We start from the raw sequence: 19,854 nt of genomic DNA on the forward strand, positions 1-19,854 counted from the left end.
AGCCATACCAGATCAGCTGTCAGGGTCACTGACTCCATGTGGCTCATGTGTTGACAGACCAGGCAGTATGGTAGTTTTGCCACTGCCTGATCCTTGAAGATCATAAATATGATCTTCAAGGATCATATTTGGCCAAAGAATTTCATTGTTTGTTGGATCAATTGTTGATCTGTAATTTTGAGTTGCAGCAATCATGATGCTGATGTTGAGGTCTTAGCATTTGAAGAGAAAATTGTGTATTTTGATTCATGATTTGCTCTTTGATACATGCACAAACCTCTTTGAGATAGTTGTTGAGACTGAATGGTTGCCATGGTGTGGGTTCGAAACACTGCTTGCAGCTCCTGCAAGTTGTTCCAGCTAAACAGGATTTTCTAGGTGAAAGCAATCAAGCATGTGGCTGGATCTTTTTGCCAGTGCTCTATGCTTCTAAAAACCAAGAACAATTGTCATTGCATAGTAAGTGTAATTTGGTCATTTTGTTAATATTTGCTGGAGTAGGTCCTGAAAAGTATACTTTTCTTAATTTCAGAAGGTTGTGGATATTGCATGAAGTCATTCTTAGCACACTGGTGTTTTGGGTGCTGAACACCGAAATTCACACAAGCTTGTTGGCATGAAGCCCAAAGTAGGTATTCAGTTAATTGAGAAAATGGGATGATTGCCCAGAGTATTAGGCTATCTTCATTCATTATGAAGAGTGGTATCATCATAATTGTCATCTATTGTACAGTTATCCAAGCTGAATTTCTCCTTTGTTAATCTTAGCATATGATCTTCCTTATCTATGTCAGTTTTTCTGAAAGGAAGAAGAATTGCCTGTTTTTGCATTCTTTCATGAAAGGATCCAAAGCAGTTTCTTTCAACCGTTGGAATTCATTTCATTTCTGATTTGAACAATAGCTAAATAAGTCATGTGGTGATTATTTATTTATTTATTTTTTAAGCACTGTGTCCACCTGCTTTGCTTTGAATGCCTGTGTTAGGCTACTGTTCCAAGGTTTGGAATTGTTTTTGAGTGACATATGCTTTTGGTATTGCTTCTCTGGCAGTCCAAAAACATACATGATCCAATTCCAAGGAGTTTAGTGTAATGTAGACCAGAGTGAAAGGTTGAACAGATAAATCAGTCTACTAGGTTGAGACATTTTGCATGTCCTAACTGCCCTTCTGTGCAGAAATTCTAAATGGGAAGTATTCAAGGAATTAATCTTGTACGCTATTAGGCCAGGAGTGGCACACCTTTTTATGGGTGCTTGCCAAAATTGGATAATCTTTTAAAAAAACTACCCTCACATGCCCCTCGGAAGGTGATATTTAAGACATCTAACCACACAATTTCATCAGTACGTCTCACCACTCCGACCTCAAACGAATCACTGCATGAATACAGCTATTACTGAGTGGTGTGACATCACAACATGCCTGGTAGAGAGAATGGGCGTGTGTAGGTCACGACTCAAGGTGGATTCCTGGAGTGATGTTGTTTTGAAGTTCGAATTTTTTTGGGATGATCTGAATTCGTGTGCCCAAAAACTTTGTATGCATGCCACTTTGGGAACGCGTGCCATGGTTTTGCCACTCTTGTACTAGGCTTTTCATACCAACTAAGAAATACTGTTCAAGGTTAGGCCTAAATGGATGTCAGATGAACTAATGAGACTTGTGGCAGAGAATAAAAATGCATGGGACACATAAATTATCAGAAGACACAGATGCCTATGGTAGATGTAAGATAGTCTGTAATCAAGTTGCAAAGACAGTACAAGAAATCTTTGGCAAAGGATGCAAAGAAAAACAGTAAAGACTTATGTAAGCTCTAGAAGGAAGGAGATGAATCAGATTGGTCTGCTTGATATCAGTGGGTCGATTGTTGAGGATTCTGCTCAGGTAGCAGACAAACTGAATGAGTTAAACTTTGGCAGTGAGCTAAATGATTTTGTAGTAACTGAGAGCAAAGTGAACCAGAAATTGTTGAAGATAAACATAAGAAAGGCACCTGGGGTGGATGGGATCCATCCAGTTATATTAACAGAGGCAGCTAAGCAGGCCCTTAGCCATGATTATGAAGGGAATCCATGGACTCAGGGGAGGTCCCCCACAGACTGGAGATGTGCAAATGTATCCCCACTTCACAAAGGGGGTTTGATAGGTGACATGAGTAATTTACAGACCTGTTAGTTTAACTTCTGTTCTGGGGAAAATAATGGAGTCACTGGTTAAAGAAGCAATGCAGGATCATGTAAACAAGACTGCAGTTATAGTTCAGACACAGCATGGGTTTGTTAAGGGGAATTCTTGTCTGACCAATTTGATTGGATACTATGGTGTGGTCACAGAGGAACTGGATGGAAAAAAATATTTTGATATCATATACAGTTGATTCCAGTTATTTGGGACTAGTGCATTTTGGCCCGATTAAGCGGCTGCCTCAATTATGCGAATGTTTCACATAAATAGTTAAAATACAATGGACCACCCCCCACTTTATGATTGATTTTCTGTACGATCAAATCACGTTATGATGGACTCGCCATGGTAAAGTACTGTTCACTGTATGATATGTAGTAAGTGCTGGCTATTGTGATCACGTTTGTGAATTGAATTTTAATTCTATTAAACGGCAATTCTAATTAGCAAAAATAGGAGGAATATTGTCCACAGGCTATCCACAATAAAGATATATCAAGCACAAATTTACACTTTATTACCTTACCAATTAAATGATACATGAAAATTGGAAGAATATTTTCCACAGGTTAGCAAAATAAAAATAAATTTACACTTACGTGCATAGCTTAATTAATACGTACTGTAATATGTACCCACTAACTAGTTGGTATTTCTATTCACTAACATTTGTGGGTAGGGGTTAAAATTTAAAACAAGATAAGCAATCAATAACAAAGAATGCAGCACACACACACAAATCGCAAGTAACACGATACTCGCAAGTGAGAATGGAGTAACAAGCTATGAAGCTTAAAAAATAGGAATGAAGAGAAGAGAAGATTCTGAAATTTTGTTTTTTTTTTTTTATAAGATTGAAGATTTCATGGAAGGGGAAACACATTTCACCATAACGTGAAAACCCACAGAATTCCAGCTATCGGTATTATCACAAATTCAATAAGGTTGAGTTTACTATCCGTTTATAATAGATTTCACTAACAGAAAAGCCCAATAAACAGACGACTGCTTATTGTTTTATGGTCTTGACCTCCAGAAATTGCTCCGACCATACGTGGTATGGTCGGAGCAATTGTAGGGTAATCTCTCAAGTGCTGCAGTCTCTTGCCCTGATTAAATGGCATGTTGTCCCAATTGAGCGAAGTAAACCCTGGCTATTTTCTCAGTTGGGTTCTGTTCTTTAAGATTTGTCCCAAATAAACAGCTGCCCCGATTAACTGGCTGCCCAAATAACTGGAATCCACTATACTTAGATTTTAGGAAAGCTTTTGATACTGTTGCACACAGAGACTACTGTGCAAGTTGGAGCAGTATGGCATTAAGGGCGAGTTGCTACAATGGATAAAAGGATGGTTGAGTGGGAGAGTGGTAATCTGTGGACACTGCTCTTCACGGACTGATGTTATTAGTGGAGTTCCCCAAGGGTCTGTGTTGAGCCCATCGTTGTTTTCTATATTTATCAATGATATTAATGAAGGTATATCAGGCTCGATGTCCATGTTTGCCGACGAAACAAGGTTGGTTGGTAGGGTACTGCAACAGGATGTAGAAAAGTTGAGTAGATATGCTGAAAGGTGGCAACTGAAGTTTAGCATTGGCAAATGCAAGTACTGCATATGGGTAGTGGTAACCTCCGAGTAACATACCAACTGTGTGGTACTACTCTCAGGGTAGTGGAGAATGAAAAAGACCGGGGATAATTGTGTGGTCAGATATGAAGTTTTCTGACAGTGCAGACAGGCTACAAGTGTAGGTCATGGGGTCTTGTCAATGATATATAGGAATTTTGCTAGCAGGGATAAAGGAGGTGATTATCCCATTGTATAAGGCAGTGGTCATGCCATATCTTGAGTACTGCAAACAGGTCTGGAGACCTCATTTTAGGAAGGATGTAGAGCTGCTGGAACAAGTACAGAGAAGACAACAAGATTAGTGAATGGAACAAAGGGTTGCTCTTAGGAAGAAGGGTTTAACTTTTGCAAATTAGTGTCTGGAGACTAGGCACCTGCGGGGTCATCTGATTTTAGGTGTATAAGGCCTTGAATGGTTTGAGTAAGCTCTGCTGATGAAATTCTTTCTCTTGCTTGAGGGGGCACAAAAAAATCAAATTGAAGAAAGACAGTTTTAGAATAGATGAGCAGAAATGTGCCTTTAGCTAGCACGGGTTGTTAATTGTTGGTACAAGCTTCCATCTGTTGTGAAGTTGACAGCCTACGTAAATTCAAGGATGAACTAAAACTTTTGGAGTGAATGGATGAGTTTTTTTCCTTGGCATCATATGCCTTTGCTGTTTTTTTTTTTTTTTTTTGTTTGAGTACTTCACTAGTCATGACATTTTCTTGCTTGCAATCTCTGTGATAATTCTTTGCATATCCTGCATGTATGCAATTTTTCTATCTATAAGGGTGCTTCAAGGGACCCACGGTTGTTGGAGAATGCATGTCCGAAGGACCTCCACAAAAAGAGGGGAAATTTTCGATTTGCCCATCCAAATGCTATTTGGATGGGTAAATCGAAATTTTTTTTTTTTTTTTTTTTTGCTGGTGCTGAACACATTTTTTTCCTTATATCATTTCACTTGTTAACTATGGTAGAAAGAAAAATTGTAGAATAAAACAGGGATGAGAATTTCTATTTTTCATTAATGTAAAGCTATTGAAATCTGTGCACTTCCTTTCTACAATTGCTTGTAACATTCATATGCCATATTTACGTCCTTGGTTCTGCTTCTCCTTTCCTTGTTTGTCTTCATCTTCCCCAGAAGATATGACCACAGATCCTCTTAAATGGGGAAGTTCTGACTTGTCTTTGGTTGTGAAGACAAATCAGAAATGAAGCATTAGTATTACTGCATTTTGCTTTTTTTGATTTTTTTTTTTTTTTTTTTTGTTGTGAGTACTTCACTAGTCATGACATTTTCTTGCTTGCAATTTCTGTGATAATTTTTTGCATATCCTGCATGTATGCAATTTTTAACTTTCATTGCCCTTACCATATTTTTAAACTGGAGAATAGAAAGTGCTATTATTTTCATGTATTCTGTTTCGAAGCACATTTTTACGAAACATCTAGCATTGGTAAACTATAAGCAGATTTCAAAAAAAGAATCAGACCTTTTCCAGAAATAAATAAATTTAGGCAACTGCCATGTGTCACATGAACATTTTTGTTTTTATTCACAGGCAAGACACTGCTGTGTTGAAGCGAACATAAAAGTGAAATAAATAAATGAATCAGGTAAATACAATAAAATACTTGCTAACTGACGTTGGATTTGGCTAGAACATCACAACAATGATATATATGTATATATATATATATATATATTTATTATTATTATTTTTTTTAGATATCATAAGATGAGGGATATTGCAAATTGGCAGTTTTCAAGTATCATTGTAATGAAATGTTAAGCAAAGTGGTATTTTTTTTTTTTTTTTGTTTTTTGTATTTAAGTTGACACTTGTCAAAATGGCATGAATGAAGATTTTTATAGCTGTAATAAACAAATGGCACTCACAAGGAAAAAGTTGCTGATTCCTGGTCTACATGTAGGTTTTGATGAATTGCAAGTGCTCTATTTGAGATGTTAAAATCAAGATTGAAGGTTTGGTTTCAGAACAACACATTAGGCATTATTGTTTTATGATTTTTAAAAAAGGAATAAAATAATTTTTTTTTGCTGCATCTACAAAGATTGGATAGTAAGATTGTGGATAGTAGGGAAGTTGTAAATGTGAAGAAATGTCAAAGATGGTTTTAGAAATTCAGGTCAAGTTGCCCAACTTAGAACTGTCTGAAGAGCATTTAGGTCAACTTTATTCAGCTTGGTGGCCTGCTGATAATTGTGGTTAATGTCATCATCATCATCATCATCAGCCATTTTCAATCCACTGCAGGATGAAGGCCTCTCCAGCAACTTTCCAGTTCCTTCTGTTTTGAGCACTGGCCATCCATTTACTACTCAAAAACTCATGAATTTCATCTATCCATCTCCGCCTTTGTCTTCCAGGTTTTCTTCTAGCTCCTCTTGGGTACCATTCTGTTATTTTCTTAGTCCATCTGTCATCATGTCTTCGAGCTATGTGTCCTGCCCAAGACCATTTTAGTTCTTTAGTTTTGATAAGAATGTCCTTTACTTGAGTTTGCTGCCTAATCCATGTGTTTCTCTTCTTATCTAACAGTCTGATTCCCAATATAATTCGTTCCATTCTTCGCTGTGTAGTTCTTAGCTTCTCTTCCATTCTTTTGGTGAGTGCCCAAGTTTCACTTCCATAAGTCATGGTGGGGAGTATACATTGATTCATTATTTTACGTTTCAGACAAACTGGGATATTGCTCTTCAGTATGTGACTATATTTCCTGAATGCTATCCATCCAAAATTTATTCTTCTCTTGACTTCCAGCCATTTATCATTATTACAGCTAATAACTTGTCCCAGATAAGTATATGACTCCACCTTTTCAATTACTGCTCCTTCAATCATTATTTCCCTTTCCGTGGCATACTTGTTCATCATTACTTTTGTTTTAGCCATATTCATCTTTAGTCCAAAATCCTTACTAACTGTGCATAACTGATTAAGATTTTCCTCTAATTCTTTGGGATCGTGGCTTATGACCACAATGTCATCTGCAAATCGTAAATGGTTTAGGTACTCTCCGTTCACATTGACTCCTTTCTGCGACCAGTCTAATCTTCTGAAAGTTTCCTCAAGGCCAGCAGTAAACAGCTTCGGAGATATTGTGTCTCCTTGTCGAACTCCTTTCTCGATTTTAAATTTCCTACTGTCTTTGTCTAGTCTAATAAAGGATGTAGCACTCTCATATATTTTCTTCAAAATCATAATATATGGAGTATCTATGCCTTGTCTTTCCAGTGCCCGAAACATTGCCTTATTCTGTATGGAGTCAAATGTCTTTTCATAATCCACAAATGCCAGGCATAATGGTGTTTTATATTCATTTGCTTTCTCCATTAGCTGTGATATTACGTGAAGGTGATCCATAGTTGAGAATCCTGTCCTAAAGCCAGCTTGCTCTTTCGGTTGATTCTCATCAAGTATTCTTTTTAATCTGTTAGTAATGACCCTTGTGAACAACTTGTAGATATGGGATAACAAGCTAATTGGTCTATAATTTCCAATTTCTGATTTATCTCCTTTCTTATGCAGCAAAACTATGATTGCATTATTCCACTGCTTAGGCATCACACCTTTTCTAATGCACTTTGTGAAGAGCCTTGCCAGTTTTTGTGTTATGTCTCTTCCTCCCAATTTTAACAACTCTACAGTAACTTCATCTTCCCCCGGGACTTTCCGATTCTTCATTTTCTTCAATGCATGTTCTACCTCATCGGGAAGAATATCGGGTATGTCGTATGTGTTGCTACTTTGCAATCCATGTTCCCCACTGCTGGTATCATTCCCTCGCTCCTTGTATAATTCTCTATAGTAGTCTTCTGCTATTTGAATTATGCCTTCTCTGCTGTTTATAAGTACACCATCGCTATTCTTCAGTTTCAGTATCATTTGTCTTCCTGTATTACTGCTCATGGCTGCTGATTTAAATCCTTTGTTTTCCCTTAATGCTTGTTCTACTTTTCTTGTGTTAAATCTTCTTATGTCCTCTCTGAGTCTCTTTCTAATGGCTTTGCATAACTCAGTATACTCAATTTTTTCCCTGTCAGTGTTTTTCTTGCTCTTCATTTGTCGTCTTTGATTCATCATGACAAGTGTTTCTTGACTAATTTTTTCTTCTTTGGATTTCTGTTTCCCTATAGGTTTCTTGGGCTTTATCACTTTCAGAAAGTTGTAATATTCCTCGTCGATATCTTGGTCCTGAGCAGCCTGCAAAAGCTCAAACTTGTTCTTAAGTTCCAGTACATACTGCTTTTTCTCCTCCTCTGTTATTTCAAAGACCTTTGTATTATTTACTCGAGTCAGTTTTTTCCTTTCCTTTCCTACATCTATATCAAGTGTACATCTTACCATTCTGTGATCACTTCCAACATTTACCTTATTCAGGACGGTAACATCATTCACAATATATCTTCTGTTAGTGAGGATGAAGTCGATTTCATTAGTTGTTAATCCATTTGGACTCTTCCATGTCCACTTTTTGTTCACCCTTTTCTTGAAAAAAGTGTTCATTACTGACATTCCTTGAGATTCTGCAAATTCCACAAGTCTTTCACCTCTTTTATTTCTTTCACCAATTCCAAAATTTCCTATAGTTCCTCTTTCTGCGCTGTTTTGCCTTTTTCCAACCTTAGCATTGAAGTCCCCCATAATAATAGTGTAGTGGGTTTTCTGCTCATCTAGAAGACTCTCAATTTCAGTGTACATTTCTTCAACCTCTTTATCATCATGGCTCGATGTTGGTGCATAAATCATTATAATCTTTAGCTTGTACCTCTTAGAAATCTTGAGTATTAGTCTTGACACCCTTGGTGATGTACTTTTGAATTCCAAAATGTTGTTTTTAAAATCTTTATGGACCAGAAACCCAACTCCACCTTCACTCCTTTCACTGTTTCCATTGGTGTACAGCAGATTTCCACTTGATAAACTTATAAGTGATTCATTTCTTCTTCTTGTTTCAGCCAAACCGATGATATTCCAATTCACATTTTCTAATTCCTTTTCCAGTGGTTAATGTATCCTGGAGTAATTGATGAACGTGACAGAAATTCAGTTCACCCATTCATTGTTCCAGTGACTCGGAAAGGTGTCAAAACTTGAAAGTGCAGTTTGTTATTTTTATTTTTTGAGTCTATTTGTTATTAGGAATTAAAAATGGATGGGTGGTATATAACAATTTTAAGTATTGACAACCTTATAATAATCCAGTACTTTTTCTGCTGTCGCAGAGTATTAGCATTTTGATATATTGCTTCACACAACATTGACTTTTCAAATAAATAACTTCTTCAGCTTTCAGTAGCCATCATATATTTATCTTGTGTGTGTGTGGCATCTTTAATTTTATGTATATTTAGTAATATGAGATTACAGAAATAATTCAGCAAGGACATTCTTATATAATTTTTGAGATTATATAAAATTTGGTTTATGGCAACATGCAAATTAAATAGATGTTTCTATTTTGACTTTTTTGTTATATCAAATATTTTTTTGCTGAACTTTCACTTATTACTATTATTAAATAACTCTATTTTAGACTTAAAGTATATATTATTACTTTTAAGTACAAACTGTGCAGAGTGAAAAGAGTTCAAGTAGGACCTAAAGGCATACCTTTCCTTGTGACTCATGATGGCCGTACAATTCGTTATCCTGATCCATTAGTTAAAGTACATGATACTGTGCAGTTAGACATCAGCACAGGAAAGATAATGGATTTCATCAAATTTGATATAGGTAAGCTTTCTGTTTTCTGTTTATTAGAATAAAGTAATTTACATTTAAATCCCCCCCCATACTTTTTGAAGCTGCCAACTATATACTCTAACGTGTAAACTAAAACTATATAACGTTATTGACTTGTGAAGTGTTATACAAGGTGGTCATTAAGTAAGGAAACTATTTTGAATAATTGCAAATGTAAATGTGTATAAGTTAATAAAAATTAGTTTATAATCTTTGTTTCAAAATAATTTGTGCATAAGAAAAGTACATTGAGCCTTACAGTGAAGGAGAGCATCGAAATTGTAAAGTGGCATGCAAAATATGAAAGTGGTGCAGAAGAGTAACATACCAACTCAAGGATTTTTTGGACATAGCAATACAGATCATAAGGCAAATTGTGAAGAAGTTTGAAGTGGAACAGGGCACAATCTACTCAAACTGCATAGACTTCATATTTTAGAGACATCTGCCAGTTTGGAAAAGTGATAATTGAAAGAATTGGGGGAAAATCTCAAAAAGTGAACTTTGGAAGTTAAAATAATTAAACAAGCTTAAATAAATCATAAAGGAACTTAAATACAAAGTTGATCATCTCATAATGCTACAAAGTTTGAAATGAGGATAACCCAGATATTGTTGGAAGTGTTTTGTGGATGATGAACATACATTTAGACTAAATAGAATTTTTAATTTCCATGACTATCTTTATTAGTATCTTAACAACCCCTATCTATTTATTTTTAATAAGGATTTAATTTAATTGCCCTTGGCATGACAGTGTGTGCTAGAATTTGATTAGGAGGTTCTCCTTATCTTATTTCTTTGAGGGAATGTGACAGGAAAGGCTACCTGAATAGCTAAAATATAAAATTACTCCACCATTAGTGCAGTCCAAAATCAGTTTTTCAATATTGCGTTTTAAGCAGGATGGTGCACCAGCTCACTAGGCAAAAATTATCCTTAAATTCTTTGAAAAGTTACCCTGTGTGTCAGATTTGTGTGAAGTTGAGGTTGAGTTACAGACAGATTGCTACTTCTAATGGTAATCAAATTTCCTCTAATGTCTACCACTGTGAATTTTTAGACATTAGAAGACATTTGATTGTTTATTTATTCCTTGGGCATGTCCAATGATGAGATTCAATCTAATGAAATAGATGAATGTGTTTGATTAGTCTTTCTGAGGTTTGCCTAAGGATGCTAAATGTTCTTATTCAGACACTATATATGAAATCCCCATCCACTTGTGATATAGTACCACAGTGAAGTATGCTTATGACATTATAAGTGACGAAATTGTTTAGTCCACGCCACAAAAAATTTCATAGATATCTAGGTGCCAACTGTGAGAAGTTAGTTTCCAGGTGGGGGCAGCGACCTGAAAGTCTTCTGTGACAGCTGTTGTAAAAAAAGCTTGTTTTAGGTGAAAATATTTATTTGCATTGTTTGTTAGTGTTAAATTCATGTAATGACAATATTATGAACAGAATGCTTTAAGATAATAGTATTTCCATGATGAATGGTCTTCATGCACAGGTTGTTTCATAACACATGGGCCGTGCTTTCAGGATTAATTCAAGATCCCAACAACACAGTTAAAGTTTATAATAAATGTGTCCAATTCCGAATGGTTACAGAGCCATGGCTGTTTGAATATTAAAAAATTGCAATTTTTCAGTGGTAAAAAAATAAGAATAAGCAAATGTGTACCCTAAGTGAATGCAATTATATGTATTGTACATGCAGTTGAATTCACTTCTTTTGAGCATGCTAAGATTTTGAATAACCGTTTTACTAGCCATGTGTCTGCTTTCTGTTATTTTTATCATTGAAAATTCTGGAACTGCAAATCATTTTGTTGGCATAGGTGCTAATAAAAGAAGCTTAATTAAACCTTTCATTGTAATAATTTACTTATTTAAAAATATATAATAATGCACCTAAATAAAATTTTTATTTGAACATGAATATCATTGAGATATAGCATATTTCGGTCTACAATGAAATAATAGAATCTAATTTTTCTTTGAGCTGTTTGACCATGTAGATATGTGCAGAAATGTTTTCCAATAGCAGAATAACAAAAAAAAAAAAAAAGTTTGGACTTTTTTTTTTGTTATTCTACTATTGGAAAATGTTACAAAGCAATTCTAAACAGTATCCCATTGTTGTGACCTTTGCTAACAAAACACAATATGCAGTATTGGGCATCTGACAGCCTTGAAAACATGTGATATTTCTATAGAAATATGTCCAGCAGTTAGGTGTTGTAAAGTCTTTGTTATGGCATGAATATAAGAAGAGACCATGCACTTGGTGGTCACTCTTTTAGGAGATTGACCACAAGGTTGTCCTTACTTTTGTGCCAGAAAGGGTTCTGCATTCCTTTCTCTGAAAGTATATGAATATTTCAGGCATTTAGTAATATCTAGAAAGAAATACTAAAAAGAAAGCCAGATTGAAAAAGGTTTAGAAGCATGTGTGTGTATGCAGTGTGGCTCTCTTTGGGGTAAATGTTTAATAACTAGACTGTAGGGAAACAGGCAAACTCTTGATAGGTATTTAATGAAGAAGTTAGAAGGAAGACATTGACTTCCTCTAGAAAGTGAACTTCTGATTCACAAACTGGTGGTGGTGGTGGTGGTGCAAGCAATCATAAACAGTCCAAAAAAATCTGAAACTCTAGGCAGTTTATCCTCACACTTGTGGAAAGGCTGTGTTCCTCTCTTCTAGCTTGAATAAAACATTTTGCTTATTTCTTTTAAATGTTATGCCAATCTTTGAAAATCTCAACCTAGCTCTTTGATCCAATGTAACTTGCATTTACACACTGAAGTTATTACATCTGGATATACAGTAAACCCCCGCTATTCGCGTATTCGCGATCGCCGATTTAATATAAAATGAAACCTAAAAAAATGTGAATTTTAAAACGCCGTGAATATTTTCCGCCATAAAAAACATGGGCGTGGCTAAAATTATCTTTCCCGGTCAAAACAGTGCTCAGTGAGTGGGGGGGGGGAAGGGTGAAAAAATCACGAGCGTGGATGTTTCTCGCTAATCCTTGTTCAGTATGTGTTAGTCATGGAAGGTTTCGTCGTTTGCTTTTAATTTATATGCTTAATTTTTTTATAAATAAATAAATTTATCAATTTATAAATTGATATGCTTACAAAAGTGATAAATCTACCGTTTTGCAGTGAAAACAGACTTTTTCGAGCGTGTTAATGGAAGAAAGTGACTTTATTGTGGTCAAGTTCTTTCTAACCCCTACAAAAATATGGCTACGAATAAAAAGAGAAATGTGAAAATATCAAAAAAGGTGATGACACTAGCGAATAAAATTGAGTTATTAGACGAAATTTCTAATGGTGAAAGTGTCTCCTCAGTGGCAAAACATTATAAAATCAATGAGTCAACAGTACGATCAATCAAGAAATCGGAAGAAAAAATCTGCCGTAGTGTCCGTGAAACCGCGCTAATTGCTTCAAAAATTTGCTCTGTAACTCGTGATGTTAAATTAGAAAAAATGGAAAAGGCTTTAAATCTGTGGATAGAAGACCGAACTCAAAATAAAATTCCGTTAAGTTCACTCATCATTCGTGAAAAGGCAAAACTCCTTTATCAACACTTTAGCGAAACTGGTGATAGCACTGGCAGGATAAGGTTTTTAGCTAGAAAAGGCGCTGCTGGTTTGAAATTTCTAATAACTATTACATTTAATATTAAATTGTTTCTTATTTTCATTTCGATGCCATATGCTTGCATTTCACTATGTACTGCCTATGTACATAGTCATATTATGAAGGTACATATAATAGATACATAGACAAAATTTTAGACTAGTTTTTCTTATATTTCATACTTTGGAACGGAACCCCTTTATTACTATGGGAGCCATAACTCAGTATTCGCGTTTTCGGTATTCGCGACATTTCTCAGGAACGTAACCCCCGCGAATAGCGAGGATTTACTGTATTGAAGAATGTTATTTGCTGATTAGAAGACTTATTTTGTTCACTGAGGAAGTACTTTATTGCTGCTTGTGACCACATGGTGCTGTGCTCAATGCCAGTGCTGCTCACACTTGTCCGTAATGGGTATTTCAAAGCTCTACCAAAAAGAGATCTGAAGCCAGTTTTTGTTTCACCTGGCTTTCCTCACACTTGGCACTGCTTATGAATTATTAATATGCATTAAATTTCTTGAAAAAAATTTTTTATGTTCTTATAAATGCCAAGGTAGTATAAATTTCATCATTTGGCAGTGCATTATTTTCAAATTTGAAAGTTTTTGTGGACAAGTTTCCAGTACTTCTCAGCATCATTGAATATAAAGAAATAGGTGAAGTAAGACAGTTTAGAGCATTAATTCTGTTATTTATTGTGTGAGAAACTACCTGGGTACACCTGAGGTACCCAGTGAAGCTTGAAACATAACAGGATTTGAAGTTTAATGCATATTAAAAATTCATAAGCAGTGCCAAGTGTGAGGAAGGCCAGGTGAAACAAAAGCTGGCTTCAGATCTCTTTTTGGTGGAGCTTTGAAATACCCATTATGGACAAGTGTGAGCAGAGCCATTTTTATTAAAGAAGTGTACCTGAAGAGTGCAAAATCTGCAATATCTTTCTTGAAGCAGTCATAATGAATTGATTATCTAATCTAAGCCGAAGTGTGCAAGCATACTGCACTATTAACTATGGGTGTAAAAATAAGTTTGTTGTGATGAAATTTAATTTCTGAGTGCAGTGTTTCTAAATAAGTTTGCATTTTAGTCTAAAAATTTCCTGTTTTCCTCCTGCTTACTGTCACTTGATTTCTATCTTTTTGAAATGCAAACCTACTATACCAGCTCAGTGGGAAAATATAGACCCACTTAGAAAAAGAAGAAAATTTAGGGGAACCACAGTGACCACTTCCTTGAGGAGACATCAGCAAAATCTGTCTTCTCGAGGAAGTGGCCTTCACTAGAAAACACCCTTTCTGTCATAGCTTGCCAACAGAAAAAAGAACCATTGATGCCCCTATGTCAAAGATGAAAACACTCAACAAAAAACATCTTAAATCAAAACATTTTTGGTTGCCATATGTTTAATTTACATCTTAGGGAACTATATTAATGCTTGTATACAGATAGCAGTTTGCAGCACTTCCTTTAATATGGTATAAGTGTTCAATTTTGTAAGTCATTGCTAGATTGTCATGTTTGATTTAAATAGTTTATTGCTTCAATAAAATGGTCTGCACTGAAAATCTGCATAATTACTTAATTTTTAACTCGGTTTAATGTAAAAATTTTATACTATTGTTAAAAACTAATAACAGGAAATTAAAGTACAGTCAGTCCTCGTATAGCATGATAGTTGTGTTCCTAGAAACCCTCATTTAATGCAAAATTGTGCAATATAAACAACAGGCCCTATGGGAAAAATAGGGTTAGGTGCTGGCCATCCAAGGTTGAACACACATTGGTAACCAAAACATTACCAAACACAATAAATAATCGTAAAAAAATACTTACGTATTTTATAATGATTAAAATACGTAATAAAAAATAATATTATAATTTTTATAATATTTTTTATTATTATTATATTTTATTATAATATAAATTATAAAAAATAAAATAATAAAAAATACGTATTTTATTATGACTATTACGTCATAAAATATTGCTAATGCTTTTGCTTCTATCATAAGCAAACTTGTTTTTTGTTTGATTTTCTATCCAAACAGATGACAGCCATTCCAATTCTCTGTGTCTTAATCTAATGGATTTTAATTACACTTTGAGTTGTTCCTGTTATGAAAGTTTTTATTTTCTCTGCATTCTTTCTAATTCTCAGCGTTGCCTCATTTAGGTCTGTAGCACGTGCAATATCACACGGTCTTTCATTTCGCTCAAAGCGTTTCACAATTTCATATTTTTTCTCTATTGACAGAGGTGGACTGGCCATAAGCCTTACCGGGGGAAACCCCGGTGGGCCGGAGGCCGGTGTGATTCTGGCCACAAACCATAGTATGAGGCTACTAGAAATTTTCCCTAAGAATTTTTGACCCAGTCCGCCTATGTTTATCGATATTGCTTTTCTTTTTCTCTCTAAATCTGCAGTGTCTTCACCAGGACGCTTCCTTTTCACACCTTTTAAGTATTTTACTCATTTTTAGGGAATAAAGCACAATTACAAAACGAGGAGGCATGCTTGATACACAAACAAAGCTGCACGCGTGTAGCAACCGAATAAACAACACTGTAAAGGCAGAGATACACTATTAACACCTCACATTTTACTAAACACATTTCTAGGGTTTACTACCATAAAACAATAAAAACAATTCCAGTTGCGTTCCTGCTAGTGGAATCTGTTATAAACTGGTAGTAAACTCGATCTAATTGCATTTGCGACTATACCGATAGCTGGAATTGTGTGGGTTTTTACCTTATTATGGTGAAATGTGTTTCCCCTTCACTGATATAAAAAACAAATACATTTTCAGAATCTTCCCTTCATTCCTATCATGTTGCGTTCGGTTGGGGTGAGTCTGCGTTCGACTGCCATTTCTTGTAAACACAAAGGCGAATCGTGCATAAGCGAATTCGGTTTGTGTTATATAAGATATCGTTCCCCTATTTATAAATCGCGTATGATCGAATTCGTGTAGTGTAAACACGTTATACGAGGACTGACTAATATATTTTTAATTAAATTTTAGAAAAGTGAAGACTAGGATGGTATAACTACAGGAGAAAAGTAGGAGGGCATTATATTTTGTTGTAAAATGAATTTAAAAATTTTTTGGAAGAGTGACTGAAAAGCTCCCAAATTAGATGGGAACCTTGTGTATTATGGGGGAAAGCTAGTGAGGAAGAAATATTCTTAAATTTTCATGTTTTTCAGGAAACCAGTGCATGGTGACTGGCGGTCATAACTTGGGTCGTGTTGGAATTATTACATCTCGAGAGCGTCATCCTGGGTCATTTGATATTGTTCACGTTAAAGATACACAAGGACACAGTTTTGCTACAAGGTATGTTTAAAAAAAGTTGTCCTCATGAGAGTATCAGTGTAAAAGTTTGTTTAATAAATACAATGATGAAAGTAACAAATTTAGTAGCTAAGAATATATACATAGTAATATATAAAAGCATAGCAAATTGAGAAATTTTTAGATATAATGAACATTCTTTTTTGTAATGTTTTGACATTTCTATAAAAGTTTAAAATTCCAGCCAAAAAAATGTTTTTTGGCTGGCTATACCACGTGATACTGATGCATCATTGTTTTGAGGTGGTGTGCACATAAGTTCTAAAAGATGAAATCCAATGATTTTTACCAAAACTATAACTATCTAGTAGATCTTTTTTTTTTTTTTTTTTTGTCATTTTCTACATTTTATGGGCCACGAGGGAAAGTATTGTCTTTATTCCTTCCGCTAGCATTGTCCATGCATACACCTTGAACCTTGGTTCTTTACCTGCTTTATTGATGTGTTTTTATATATTTTTTTTGTGGTTTTGGGTTAACAGAAGTGGCAACAAAAAGAGTGTTACCGTGTCTGTGGAACAAAAACTGAATCTGCTTTTTCACATTGATAAGGAGGAAAGTTTAAAAAAGATCACTCTCAATATAGGGGTGGCAAAACAAACTTTCCGATTGGGGGAAAAAAAATAGAAAAACATTCGGAAGTTTTGTGCAAAAATGGTGGCCAAAGGTAGCTTAGGAAATAGTTACCATCAAGCAGGCAAAAAATGAAAATTTGGAAGAGGCCTTATTTGGTTTTGGCTCTCAAGAATGAGAGCAAGGGGTTCCTCTTTCCGGTCCACTCCTTCAATCAAGGGCTCTTAGCCTAAACGAAAAGTTAGGAGGTGACCTGTCTTTTACTGCGAGTTTGGGGTTGGTTATCAAGGTGGAAGGAGTGTCATGAAATGATGCTCCTTCCACCTTGATCCCTGAAAAATATATAAGGGAAGAGAAAGCGGTTTTATTCATTGATAACATTCCAACCCACCCAGCAGAAGAACTGATATCTTGCAACATCTTTGTAAAATTTTTGCCACCCAATGCATTATTACAGCTTATGGATCAAGGAGTTATAGAGGCTGTGAAGCAACAGTACAGAAGGTTGATAATCTCACTGTTAGAATAACAAGAGATGCTTTAAGAAAAATCACTCTATGGACCTTAAAAATGCCAACATAAAGACAGTCATTTATTTTTCTGCTGCAGCTTGGGATGAAACTGATGAGACTACCCTTATCAAATTCTGGAAAAAACTTTGACCTTATGTTCCAATGGAAAGATCTGAGGAGGAAATGGGTATTTTTTCAGATCCTGATGATGATTTTGTTCAGTTATTTCACAATGTTTAGGAGGTTGTTCAGATGTAACAAATGAAGACACTGCCACATGGATAACGTGTGATAAAGATCCAGGACATCAGATCCTCACTGAGGAAGACATCATGTAAGCATGCTCATCATCACTGTTGCAAGCTAATGAAGACAACTCCAATGATAAAGTGTGTGGGGAAACAACTGGCGGAAGTCACCAACCAGAATGCCGGAGAAGCTACTGATTTATTTTGAAAGACATGATGACACATTAGCTTCTTACCTTGAAGTCGGCAGGTGCCGGCACTCAACATAACACCACGCATACTCACACACCTACATACACGCACTTGCTGGCCTTGGCTTTTTGCCTTTTCAGATGCTACAGCGGTATATAGGGGAACTTGGCGATCCAATTAAAACAAACATACCTTGATGCATCTGAGATCGTACAGCCCAAAAGAGAGTTTCAAAATTAACGCCAAAAAAAAAAAAAAATTGGGGATTGTTTCAAGTAAACTTCTCAAATAGTTTTTATTAATTTAATATAAAAATCAAGTTAGTAACTTTAAATAAAAACCGGTATGTTAATGATAGCTTCCAGTTAGTCTGGATTAACAGGATTCTACTCTAACAAGAATGTTCTGACACTTACCATGGTTTGAAAAATGTTTTTTAGACTTTGGCACTTTCCTAGCTTATGCATGTAAAATATATCCCTGTACCTCTCTGCGTGTGATCAAATAAGCTGTGCCTATTATACAGTGGATTCCCATTATTTGGGCCACCGGTTAATTGGGGCAGCCATTAATTTGGAACAAATCTCAAAAAAAAAAAAAAAAACAGAACCCAATCGAGAAAATAGCCAGGGTTTACTTTGCTTAATTGGGACAACATGCTGTTTAATCGGGGCAGGAGACTGCAGCACTGGAGATTACCCTACAGTTGTCTCCAACCGTACCACATGGTTTGGTCGGATTTCTGGAGGTCACAACCATAAAACAGTTAGCAGTCACCTGTTTATTGGGCTTTTCTGTTAGTGCAATCTATCATAAACGGATAGTAAACTCAATCTTACTGAATTTGTGATAATACCGACAGCTGGAATTTGTGGGTTATTATGGTGAAATGTGTTTACACTTCCATGGACTCTTCATTCCTATTTTTGAAGCTTCATAACTTGTTACTCCGTTCTCAGTTGCGTGTATTGTGTTACTTGCAATTTGTGTGTGCCATGTTCTTTGTTATTGATTGCTCATCTTTTTACTGTTTTAAATTTTAACCCCCACCCACAAATGTCAACTAATTAGTATCTACATATTACAGTGCGTATTAATTATTCCAATTTTCACATATTTAATTTTTTTAATTGGTAAAGTAATAAAGGGTAAATTTGTGCTTAATATATCTTTACTTTTATAGCCTGTAGATAATATTCCTACTGTTTTCACTAATTAGAATCGCTGTTTAATAGAATTAAAATTCAATTCACAAACATGATCACAATGACCGGCTCATACTACACATCGTACAATGAACAGTACTTTACTATGATGATTCCATCGTAACATGATTTGATTGTACAGTGAACAAATTGTAAAGCGGGGGTGTATTTTTAACTTTTTTTATGTGAAACTTCGGATAATTGGGGCAGCTGCACTAGTTGCCAAAATGCACTAGTCCTGATGTGTCCCAAATAACCGGAATCGATTGTATATAATGGGGAAGTATGTTGAACATGTTTATGTTACAAGGCAACTGCACCAAAAGGCATTCAGTTTTCTTGCGACATAAGGGGATTTATCTTATCCATATAACCCTTTCAGCTGTTGAAAAATGAAGCAAGCAAGCTTATATAGCATAAACCAAAAAACTACCCATTTCATTTGCCCACCCCTTCCAGTAATTTGAGTAATCCTTTAAATTTATTCGAACTACCTGCTTACAAAACTTCCATCTGT

General features: G+C 35.4%; 1 protein-coding gene across 1 annotated transcript in view; it reads left to right on the plus strand.

The window, feature by feature from the left end:
- Positions 1-19,854, plus strand: part of RpS4 (ribosomal protein S4) — a 55,393-nt gene that overhangs the window by 29,655 nt on the left and 5,884 nt on the right. Inside the window, exons 5-6 of the mRNA XM_090379355.1 lie at positions 9,401-9,572; positions 16,460-16,589. Of these exons, the coding sequence (XP_090235481.1) occupies positions 9,401-9,572; positions 16,460-16,589 (302 nt within the window). The remainder of the gene's footprint in view (positions 1-9,400; positions 9,573-16,459; positions 16,590-19,854) is intronic.

The sequence above is a fragment of the Mastigoproctus giganteus genome, chromosome 8 (genome assembly GCF_048544385.1).
Source record: "Mastigoproctus giganteus isolate SK-2022 chromosome 8, ASM4854438v1, whole genome shotgun sequence".
Taxonomy (NCBI): Eukaryota; Metazoa; Arthropoda; class Arachnida; order Uropygi; family Thelyphonidae; genus Mastigoproctus; species Mastigoproctus giganteus.